Source organism: Mustelus asterias, chromosome 1 (assembly GCF_964213995.1).
Source record: "Mustelus asterias chromosome 1, sMusAst1.hap1.1, whole genome shotgun sequence".
Lineage (NCBI taxonomy): Eukaryota > Metazoa > Chordata > Chondrichthyes > Carcharhiniformes > Triakidae > Mustelus > Mustelus asterias.
In genome coordinates, this window is record NC_135801.1 from 60,058,988 (window position 1) to 60,071,467 (window position 12,480).

At 38.9% G+C, this 12,480-nt stretch overlaps 1 protein-coding gene across 1 annotated transcript in view; it reads right to left on the bottom strand.

Annotated features, from left to right (window-relative positions):
- Positions 1 to 12,480, bottom strand: part of plrg1 (pleiotropic regulator 1) — a 36,375-nt gene that overhangs the window by 4,364 nt on the left and 19,531 nt on the right. The window contains exons 10-14 of the mRNA XM_078212942.1: positions 12,331 to 12,432; positions 12,019 to 12,121; positions 4,118 to 4,226; positions 3,156 to 3,295; positions 2,409 to 2,602 (exon numbers count right to left, since the gene is read on the bottom strand). Of these exons, the coding sequence (XP_078069068.1) occupies positions 2,409 to 2,602; positions 3,156 to 3,295; positions 4,118 to 4,226; positions 12,019 to 12,121; positions 12,331 to 12,432 (648 nt within the window). The remainder of the gene's footprint in view (positions 1 to 2,408; positions 2,603 to 3,155; positions 3,296 to 4,117; positions 4,227 to 12,018; positions 12,122 to 12,330; positions 12,433 to 12,480) is intronic.

Consider the following 12,480-nt stretch of genomic DNA (forward strand, 5'->3'; position numbering starts at 1 on the left):
GTCCATTATGCCACCAATCTTGGTGTCATCTGCAAGCTTACTATCCATGCCGCCTAAATTCTCATCCAAATCATTAATATAAATAACAGTGGACCCAGCACCGATCCCTGAGGCACACTGCTGGTCACAGACCTCCAGTTTGAAAAACAATCCTTGACAATTTGTCTTTTGTCATCAAGCCAATTTTGTATGCAATTTGCTACCTCACCCTGGATCCCGTGAGATTTAACCTACGCAGCAACCTACCATGCAGCACCTTGTCAAAGGCCTTGCTAATATCCATGTATATAATGTCAATTGCACTGCCCTCATCTACCTTCTTGGTTATCCCTTCAAAAATGCAATCAAATTCCTGAGACACGATCTTCCACTCACAAAGCCATGCTGACTGTTCCTAATCAGTCCTTGCCCCTCTAAATACCTGCAGATCCAGTCTCAGAATACCTTCTAACAATTTCCCCACTGCAGATGATAGGCTCACCAAGCTGTAGTTCCCAGGCTTTTCCCTGCAACCCTTCTGGCACAACATTTGCTACCCTCCAATCTTCAGGCACCTCACCTGCGGCTGTCAATGATTCAAACATCTCTGCTAGGGGGCCTGCTTTTCCTCCCTAGCCTCCCATAGCATCCTGGGATACACCTCATCAGGTCCCGGGGATTTATTTACCTTGATGCGCTTTAAGACTTCCAGCACCTCTTTCTCTGTAATATGCACACTCTTCACGACATCACTATTTAGTTCCCTAATATCCATGCCTTTCTCAACAGTAAATATCAATGTGAAATATTCATTTAGAATCTCACCCATCTCTTGTGGATCCGCACATAGATGACCATGTTGATCCTTAACAGGCTTTCTCTCTCCCTAGTTACTCTTTTGCCCTTTATGTATTTGCAGAAGCTCTTTGGATTCTCCTTTGCGTCATCTGCCAAAGCAATCTCATGTCCCCTTTTTGCCCTCCTGATTTCTCTCTTAACTCTACTCCGATAACCTCTATATTCTTCAAGGGATCCACTTGTTCGCAGTTGCCTATGCATGTCATATGCCTTCTTCTTTTTGACCAGGGCCTCCTTTTCCCCAGTCATCCAGGGTTCCCTACTTCTACCAGCCTTACCCTTCACTCTAAAAGGAATGTGCTTCCCCTGAACCCTGGTTAACACACTTTTGAAAGCCTCCCACTTACCAGCCGTCCCTTTGCCTGCCAACAGATTCCCCCAATCAACTTTTGAAAGTTTCTGTCTGATACCATCAAAATTGGCCTTGCCCCAATTTAGAATTTTAACTTTTGGGCCAGACCTATCATTCTCCTTAGCTATCTTACAACTAATGGAATTATGGTCACTGGGTCCCAAAGTGATTCCTCACTAACACTTCTGTCACCTGCCCTTCCTTATTTCCCAAGAGGAGGTCAAGTTTTGCCCCTCTCGAGTCGGGCCATCCACATACTGAATGAGAAATTCCTCCTGAATACACTCAACTGCTGTCCCAGTCAATGTTGGGAAAATTAAAGTCCCCAACTATTACCACACTATTTTTCTTGGAGCTATCTGGTGAGACAGGTCCTAGACGTGTTGCTCATGAGACAGATCCACCCATTTTACATTTTTTATACATCAATACCCACAAAATATTTATTTTCATCAAGAGTTATTTTCAACACAGCTTTAAGAATTGCCCTTAAATTTCCATTTAGTGGTGCCATTTGGCAGAAGCATGGACAGCACTTAAATTGTGAGAATGTGTCAAAACATGACTTTAGGGCAACTCTCATGGTTAATTCAAGAATGCCCCTGGGCAACAACCTGAAAATAAGTCACTGCCCTGCTTTAATTTGGTGACAAGCAATATGCCACAAGAGAACCTTACAGCAAGGGTGAAATAAAAAATGTGGCAAAAAATGGACACCATCTCAAAATTCATCTCAAGTTTGACATTTTTAAAATAAACACCAATTCCATTTTTAGAATATGGTATTAAATTTGTATACATCAGCATGAGCAATGTTGCAGCTATGAAATAGCACATTCTCCATTCTAGTCATTTCATGTCAGCACAAGAGATTCTTACATGCAAGAGATGTGCATCCAAATCAAATTTTTGCCACTCTTCTTCAGCAATAAGTCACATTACTGATTTAATACCAAGTTAAGGATAATTTAGTGCTATTGGTTAATATCCCTACAAACCAGATTAAAACTTCAACATATTTACAGCGAGTAGATCAGGCTTTTACCCCAGTAATCTGGACTAAATTTGAACTGAAGTCCTAAAGGCAAAATGGTGGTGTCTACTCCTGCTTTCCCTAGTTATGCCTATAAAGAGAAATACACACAGAACTATGGCCAATTATTGCTTTAAAAAGACAATCTTTTTTACTAAATAAAGGATTATTAAAATCTATACATACAGCAGTGTCATCTTCCTTGTAAACTTTGATTGTTTTATCAGCCTCTGCTGTAAGTAATCTGCTTTCTGACTGGTCAAAAGTACATGCAAAAATCCCAGATTCACTGTCTAGGGAGCCTGGCTGCACAGCAGCATGTATTCGTTGGAAGTTGTATCCAGTTCTCCAGTCCCACAGGTGCATGGTACCATTATCAGCTGTAAATATAAATTTAATGTAAAGACTGATTAGACACAAGCAGTTAAATGAAAAATATGAAACAAGTATAATAATTTCTGAAATGACACAATTTTACTTGAAGTCTGACATCTTTGCCAGCAAGTTCCTTTTGTATTATATTTTGGAAAGACAACATTCTTCTTCCAACAGACCAAATGCCAACACTTTCATTCACTTTTAGAATCTGCATCAATATAATAATAATGTATAAAGTAAACCTGTCCACTTCAAATCACCATGAGACAGATCTGTGTTAATTATAGTTAGTATTATTGAAGTTGAGTGATCTTTGAACAATTCATCTTAACCACACGTTTTACAAAAGTACTGTACATTATTAAACTGCAATGCTGTGCAAAATTATGAAATTTTAGTTTCATTTTGCGTTGTTAATGAGGCAGATTACATAAGGAAAGTATATGGTCAGATAATTAAGGTACAATTAAGAATTTAATATAAAAACATTATCTAAATTCTAATTATCTTGCTCAGTTGCAGCTTATCTCCATTACATCTTTCTCTGAAGCTTACCTCCTGATACCAGCACACCATCTGAGTTGACAGAAAGTGTATTGATGATAGCATTATGACCAGGTAGGTTCTGAATAAAAATACCATCTGGGCATTTCCACTGCTTTATATTATCTGGAGAACCAGAAGCAAAGGTGTATCTATAACAAAAAGGAATACTTTGTATTAAGCATGGAACAAAAAAATCAAAATATCAATAAAAAACAAAGAACTTCAATCTTTGCACATCACCCAATTATCATCCATGTTTCAACCAGGATCTATAATAGACCACAAGAACCTAAGACATAGGAGCAGAAGTAGGCCATTCAACCCATCTGCTCTGCCATCCAACGAGACCATGACTGATATGATGTGATAATCCTCAGCTCCACTTTCCCATCAACTCCACTTTCCCACCATATCCCCATAACTCCCGATTCCCTTACTAATCAAAAATCTGTCTATCTCAGCCTTGAACACACTTAACGACTTGGCCTCTATGGTAAAGAATTCCACAAATTCATTACCTTCAAAATAATCGTCCTCATCTCGGTCTTAAACGGACGACCCCTTCCTCTGAAATTATGCCGTTTGGTCTTATACCCCACCAGGGGAAACAGCCTCTCAGCATCTACCCTGTTAAGCCCCCCGAGAATCTTGTATGTCTCAATAAGGTTGCCTCTCATTTTTCTAAACTCCACTGAGTACAGGCTCAACCTATTTAACCTCTCCTCGTAAGAAAATACTTGGGATCAACCTAGTGAATCTTCTTTGGACTGCCTCCCATGCCAGTCTGCCAAGTTTTGCTCACCTACCTGATCTGTCTATATCCCTCTGTAGACTTGGTCATCCTCACCACTCGCCTTCCCATCTATTTTTGTGTCATTTGCAAACTTGGCATAGTACATTCATTTCCCTTGTCCAAGTCATTAATATATATTGTAAAAAATATTGAAGGAACAGATAATCTTTAAACATACTGTCTTGGATGTAAAATGAGAGAACGAACAGATTTCTTGTGATTGGTTAACGTGACTCTAGTTTTCCCTGCTACCAAGTCCCAGAGTCGTATTGTCGTGTCATGGCTTCCTATAAAGAAATAAACAGATGTCATAACATTCACATTTATATTGTACAGAAAGGGCAATTCTTAAAATAAACAGAGTCAAAATAAACTGAGAAGTACCTCAGCCTACAGCAGCATAAAAATTACTCTAATAGATCTTTCATGATTTGTATACTCTATAATAAATATACATCTCTATAAACAAAGAAATCAAGATAAAGCAAGGTGTTGCACAAGTTTTGCCAGTTTGTGCAGTTTATGATAGACCATTTGTTGATTTAACATGCTTGCCAAAAATAAAGCTTGGAGAATTCAATTCACAATTTTAAAATGTTGTGGAAAAAGCAAGGAAACTCTCCAATCCACACAGAATGAAGAGACAATCTTCAATCCTTTAGATCATTCTGATGCACAAAATACTTTTTGGGAAATTCAGCAAAATACATGATCAATAAGTGCACCTAAACATCTGGTCAAATCTAGACTTTAAGTATACTGATTCTTTAAAGATATTAAAATTCTCAGAAGACAAGTCTGTCAAATATGTAACTATTTAGATTTGTTGGTACATTCCAGATATTTTCCATCATAGAAATGAATGCATTACTCACAAATTAAAGGACAACAGTAATTCAGTTTGTGGATGGGAAGTGCATGTCATATATAAGACATACAAGTCCGTCGATGTCTTATATCTGTGCATAATAGAATTCAATGTTTTGTGTCTGCTTCAGATTCAGCAGTCAGTGCTATTTACTCCCATAAGCAGTCAACAGAGTCCCCCCTGCACCTTACAACAGCTCATATTACCCAACATCATAGTCTGAGAATGTAACACTAGCACCCTCCAGTGATCTGTAATGGGTATTGTGCCTGTTATATTTATTCTCACTTGCACTTCTCCAATCTTTCGCATTAGCTGAATGACACCATATAGAAATCAGTGAACTGATTTTACAGACAAGATCATCTACACTAAGCTTCTGGTCACCTGTCGTTTTCATTCTCCATCTTGCTCTCACATTTATCTCTTTGCTCTCAGCCTCCTGCAGTTTTTCAACAAAGTTCAATATAAGCTTAATAAACAACTTTTCTTGCAATTAGGCACTCTAGAGGGCTGACCTCAGCTCAGAGTTCAACTATTTCAGACCTCACATGTGCAAAACCTAATACATTTCCCAGTCCTGCTGAAATGTTGACGCAATTTCTCTTTTCACAGACATTGCTTGACACGAGTATTACCAAAAAATTATATATCCCTTGTTTTGCAAAATTATTTGCCCCTTAATAGATCAATCCCTTTTTTGTCTCCAGAAAATAGCTGAGAAGAATTTTAAAGTTGTGTGAATCCACTTTGATTTAAAATGCATATTTTAAATCAAACTAATTCTAAATTTATAACCAACGCAAACAGAGAAATAGTCAATACCAAGAAGGGCATCAGTAAGTTACAAGAAGACGTAATTAAACTTGCAGCATTGTTAAATAATTAGCAAATGATGTTCAATATGGATAAGTGAGGTGGTACATTTTGTCAGGGAGTATAGGGAGAACATATTACCTTTTTTAATTCATTCATGGGATGGGAGCTGCTGGCTAGGCCAGAATTTATCTCCACTCCCTAATTGCCCTTGAGAAGGTGGTGGAGAGTTGCTTCTTGAACTGCTGCGGTTAACATTGAGTAGATATACCCACAATGCTGTTAGAAGGTAGTTCTGGGATTTTGATAGTGACAATGAGGAACAGCGAAATAGTTCCAATAGAAAGAAAATAAGGGGAAGGTAAACAAGCATATAGAGTTGGTAATAGAGGATTACAATGGTAGATTTAGATGAGGAAAGATAGAAGGAAGCTCAAGTGGAGCAGAAACACTAGGATGGAGTGGCCGGGTTGACTGGCCCCTGTTCTGTGCGTATATATTAGGTAATCCAATGTAAACATTTCCCAAAATATTTGGGGAAAATGGTCAAAAAAATTCAAAAGATTAACAAAATCACATTGGCTTACCAATGGATACCGAGACCACATGATGTGGAGATGCCGGCGTTGGACTGGGGTAAACACAGTAAGAAGTTTAACAACACCAGGTTAAAGTCCAACAGGTTTATTTGGTAGCAAAAGCCACTCTCCGAAAGCTTGTGTGGCTTTTGCTACCAAATGAACCTGTTGGACTTTAACCTGGTGTTGTTAAACTTCTTACTGTGTTTACCGAGACCACAGCCAGGGAAGGATTGTGATGCTGGAGAGGGAAGGTACAATAGAATTGGAAACCAGGGGATAAAGAAATAGTAATAGAAACAAAAAATGCTGTAAAAGCTCAGCAGTTTTATTTCATATTTCTAGCTTCCACAGTATTTTGCTTTTATTCTCATGGAAATAAAATACGCAACCTTTTGGAAAAGTACTTGTTTTCTACTCTTCACCAATTTGTTATCAATACCAGAGATTTACCCTGAATGCAACCATTGCTTTGAGCTAACCTAAAAGCTTTTTGTTTAAAATTTTGTTCCAAGACTAAGAAGTCTAGGAGAATGCATTGCAAGCTTACCACAGTTCCTTTGGAATGTTACCTCCACAAAGTGACATTTATTTCCCTTCTAAATCTGTTATTTACAGAGTTATAATTGTACAAATAATGTTCAATTCATACTTCTAGAAACTATAATATTCAAGACTACTTGACATTGAAGTAGGACAGGAGACTAGGAATAGGTGGAGCAGTAGCTCAGTTAATTGAGGATGGCATTACAATAGGAAGAGATAACCTAAGGTGTAGAATCAGTTTAGGTAGAGATAAGAAATAGAAATGGTAAGAAGTCACGTGAGGAAATAGTTTATAAACCCCCTAATAGTAGCTACACTGTAGGGCAGGGTATGCACAAAGAAATATGGGGGCTTGTAAGAAAGGTATTGCAATAATCATGGGTGATTTTAATCTACATTTGGATTGAACAAAATCAGATTGGTAAAGGTAGCCTGGAAGATGAGTTCCTGGAGTGTTTTTGAAACATTTCTTAGAGCAGCATATACTAGATCCAACCAGAAAGCAATCTGTTCTGAACCTGGTAATGTGCAATGACACAGGATTAATTAATTACCTCATGGTAAAGGAGCCTGTCGGTAGCAGTGATCACAACATGATTCAATTTCGCAATCAATTTGAGGAAGGGAATATGTCTAAACCTAGTATTTTAAACCTAAAAAAACACAACTACAAGGGTATGGAGACAGGACTGGCTATAGAATTAGTGATGAGAAATAAGGAAATAGCACAAGTATTGAACACATGTTTTGCATCTGTCTTCATTGTGGAAAACACAAGTAACACCCTACAAGCACTTGTAAATGAAAGGAAAGGGTGGAAATTAAAACAATTACTAGGAAAATGGTACTGAGAAAACTAGAACTAAAGGTTGACAAGTTCCCAGGACTTGCTAGACCTCATCCTAGAGTTTTAGAAGAAGTGGTTGCAAAGATAGTAGATGCATTGTTTGGAATTTTCCAAAATTTCCTAGATTCTGGAAAGATCTCATCAAATTAGAAAACCACAAATATGACATCTCTATTCAGATTGGTGTGACACCTCTATTCAGATTCAGAATGAAGAAGAAATAAGGAATGTGAATAAAAGGAAATCTGTAGATATGGTACAATTGGATTTTCAAAAGACAGTTGATAACGTGCCACGTAAAAGGTTACTGCACAGTGGCAAGCACTGATGCCTCACAGCGCCAGGGACCCAGATTCAATTTCAGACTTGGGTGACTGCCTATGTGGAGTTTGCACATTCTTCCAGTGTCTGTATGGGAACTCCCACAGTCCAGAGATGTGCATGTTAGGTGGATTGGCCATGCTAAATTGCCCCTTAGTGTCTAAAGATGTGTAAGTGGATTAGCCATAGTAAATACGCAGGGTTATGCACATAAGCCAGAAGCATGAGACTGGATAGGATGCTCTTTCGGAGAGTCAGTGCAGAATCGATGGGCCAAATGGCCTTCTGTTACACTGTAGGAATTCCATGGTTCTATGCACAAAGTTATGTAGGGGATAACATATTAGCATAGACGGAGGACTAGTTATCTAGCAGGAAGCATGGATAAATGGGTCTTTTTCAAGTTGGCAAGCTGTAACTAATGGAATGCAGTAAGAAGTCTAACAACACCAGGTTAAAGTCCAACAGGTTTATTTGGTAGCAAAAGCCACTAGCTTTCGGATCAGGCGAAGGAACAGCCTGTTCCGAAAGCTAGTGGCTTTTGCTACCAAATAAACCTGTTGGACTTTAACCTGGTGTTGTTAGACCTCTTTCTGTGTTTACCCCAGTCCAACGCCGGCATCTCCACATCATGACTAATGGAATGCCACAGGGATCAGTGTTGGTGCCTCAATGAGTTACAATCTATTAATAATTTGGATGAAACAACCAAATATATGGTTGCTAAATTTGCTGATTGCATAAACGTAATTGGAAAAGTAAGTTGTGAAGGGCACATAAGGAGTCTACAAAAGGGTATAGGTTAAACAAACAGGCAAAACAATGACAAATGGGAGTATAAAGTAGGAAAAAGTGAACTAGGTAGCTTTGGCAGAAGAACACAAAAGCAGTGCATTATTTAAATGGAGAGAGTCTAGAACTCTGCAACAGAAAGATCTGATGTCCTTATACATGAATCACACAGTTAGCACGCAGATGGAGCAAATGATTACGAAAGCAAACAGAATGTTGCCATTTATTGCAAGGAGAATAGATTACAAAAGGAAATTTTGTCACAGTTGTACAGGACATTGGTAAGACCACATCTGCTGTACTGTGTACAGTTTTGTTCTCCTTAATTACGAAAATATATAATTACATTCAAAGCAGTTCAGAGAAGATTCACTCGACTGATCTGGGATGAAGGGGTTATATCATGAAGAAAGATTGGACATTGGGGGGGGGGGGGGGGGGGGGTGAGGGAGAAGAGAAGAGAGTCTGTCGCTGACCTAGTGAGAGTGTGTGAGGGGGGGGTGAGGGAGTGGTCGAGAGAGAGAGTGCGAGAGCAGAATTTTCCTGTCCTGCCCGGCAGGTAAATTGTAACAATACATGCGAAAGTCCGAAGACCTCGGGCGGGATTTTCTGGCATTTGGACACACGCAATCGGAAAATTCCACCCTGTATGTTTGGGTGGGTGGCATTTGGGAAGCAAGTGGCTGAGTGTGTGTATCAGGGGAAGCGAGTGGCTGAGTGAAAGTGTCAGGGAGAAGCAAATAGCTGAGTATGTGTATGGGGGTGAGTGTGACTCTATCTGCCATGTACACGCACGCTGGTTATTTTCATGACTTTTTTAAACTTAATTACAATGACATTGCTATACTCTTGCTCAGCAAAACCTTACTGTTTTTTCTTTAAAATTCAATTTATTTTTGTGCCAATCTCATCTTTCTGATATTTGTTCATCAGTTCTTTGAGTGAAAAATGTGCAAATGTCTCCCGCTCAAAAAAGTTGGACAAGCTTGTTCTAAAGGGCTTCCTATTTGAGACAGAAACGAGGGGATTTTTTATCTTAATCATTCATCTGTTGAATTCTTTTCCCCAGTGAGCAGAGGAGGCAGAGTTACTGAATATTTTTAAGGCCGAGTTAGATTCTAGATTGACATGGGAATCAAAGGTTATACGAAGTACAATTGAAGTCACTATCAGATCAGCCATAATCTTATCAAATGGTAGAACAGGCTCGAGGGCCAAATGGCCTAACTCCTGCTCCTAATTTGTATGTTCGTATTCAACACTGCCTGAGTGGCATCAAAGCAGAATGCTCAGACTTCCTACCTCAAATTCAGCTCGCTGCTCTAGATTAGCAATGATACCCAATAGGTAAGTCTTTTAGTAGAGCTTGGGATCTTCAAGTAAAACTTTAATTAAGCCATTGTAAGACAAATATACACAGTAGGTTAAGTGTAATTGTGTTACTGTAAAATGTATTATTTTACTGAAACCATTATATTTGAAATTTTAAAAATCAGATACTGAACTGGGGAAATGGCAGGCCAAAATTTTAAATCACATTTCCTATAAAGCATTTTTAGTGATGCATTGGGAAAAGCACAAGAAATATGAGAAATCGGGGCGGGACTAGGCTATTTGGCCCCTCACGCTTGCCCTGCCATTCAACAAGATCATGGTGGTGATTCTGGCCTTAACGCAGCTTTCTCGCCAGCCTGTTTGACTCTCTGCTGGATCAAAAATCTATCTAACTCAGATCTGCATTTACCTAACAGAATGAAAGGAAAATGATTTCGTCCAAACATTAAAAATGGGTACTGAAACATATAAATGGTAAAATATCATACAGATGTGTTTACACAGGACTCAAGATGTGTCAGTTGCACCGATTTCCGACTTTGCATCTTGCCCATATTTCTTGTTAGTCCAACTTTAGGTTGGTGACCACATTCCTGCCTTATGACTTTATTGATTAGCACAAAGGAAACCAGCAGCAAATCATGACATCTGATGGAGAATGTACGAATCAAAAGACAGGAAAGTGCTATCAAGGACATCTGGAAACAACTAATCACAAAGGGCACAAGGGATCAGAAAAATCAGATTTCAAATAGTAAACTAAAACAAAAATCTGCCCAGCAAACTATAGTAACACAAACTTTGCAGTAGCCTCCTCAAGCATAAACAGTAGCCTTATCACACCCTCCCCAAAATCTGTGATCTTGTGCTATAGCCTCTAGAACTGTAACTACTGTTACAAGATTCTGCCATAAGGCACAAAGCAAATCTTTCTACGGGTCACCATTTGTCAAACTGGGCAGCTTCGGAGTAAATCAGCAAATTGAATCATGCAAGGTAAACAAAGTAAAATGGCTTTAGAGATCCTGCAATTTTTTATTCATTTGTGGGACATGGGTGTTGCTGACTGACCAGCATTTATTGTCCATCCCTTGCTGCCCTTGAGGAGGTGGTGATGAGCTGCCTTCTTGAAACACTGCAGTCCATGTGCTGTGGGTCGACCCATAATGCCATTAAGGAGGGAATTCCAGGATTTTGACAGAGCGACTGTGTGGGAACGGTGATATATGGCTTGGAGGGAAACTTGCAGGTGGTGATTTCTCATGTATCTGCTGCCCTTGTCTTTCTAGATGGAAGCAATCGTGGGCTTGGAAGGTGCTAAGGATCTTTGGTGAATTTCTGCAGTGCATCTTGTAGATAGTACAGACTGCTGCTACTGAGCATCGATGATGGAAGGAGTAGATGTTTGTGGATGAGGTGCCAATCAAGCAGGCTGTTTTATCATGGATGGTGTCAAGCTCCTTGAGTGTTGTTGGAGCTGCACCCATCCAGGCAAGTGTGGAGTATTCCATCACACTTCTGACTTGTGCCTTGTAGACGATGGACAGGTTTTGGGGAGTCAAGAGGCAAGTTACTCGCCACAGTATTCCTAGCCTCTGACCTGCTCTCGTAGTCACTGTGTTTATATGGCAAGTCCAGTTGAGTTTCTGATCAAAGGTAACCTCAAGGATAGCTGAAGTAATCATCCCTCACCAACAAGTTTAAAATCAGAATTTTAATTATGTCTGTGAGCTTAGAAGCATCATTTGAGATCAAGCATTTTCAAATTCATCTGAAGCTTCCCATTTCGAAAGGTTTGCAATTACCAATAAGTGCATCAAGTTGAATGCTGAACTTCAATCAAGGTAGGAGGGAGGTGAAAATACTCAGTCACTACAAAATGCATAATCTTAAGTATCAAGGGAAGCTAAATAAGATGAAATATCTTTCTTCATTCAACCAGCTAATGTTTAAAATAAATATACAATTACATTTACCTGTAATAATCTGTGGTTCTCCAGCTTGACATTTCACAGTTGCTACTGTATTTGTGTGCCCTATTAACGTGTGTACATTTGCTTTTGTTCTAATATCCCAAACCTATGCCAAAAACAAAGGAAAAAATATTCTTAGAGGAAATACAATCTGCAATGCAAAACCAAGCTTCAGTATTTCTGATAAAATGGAGAAGAAAGTTTTATACATCACATTATCAAGAGACATTAATCAATGATCAGGTTAATAATTGATTCATGGTGCATGTTTTACATCTGCACTGAGTTGCGTAAAGATTTTAGAAAATCACTTGCCCTTGCGGTTGAATCTCTGCCACACGTTATCAAGACATCAATGGTTGGATGCAAATCAAGCCCATACACTGCACTTAAATGACCATGGTAATGTCTGATAACCTAAATTAAAAAACAGAAATAAATATGTACAATTGTTCAGAAATTTAC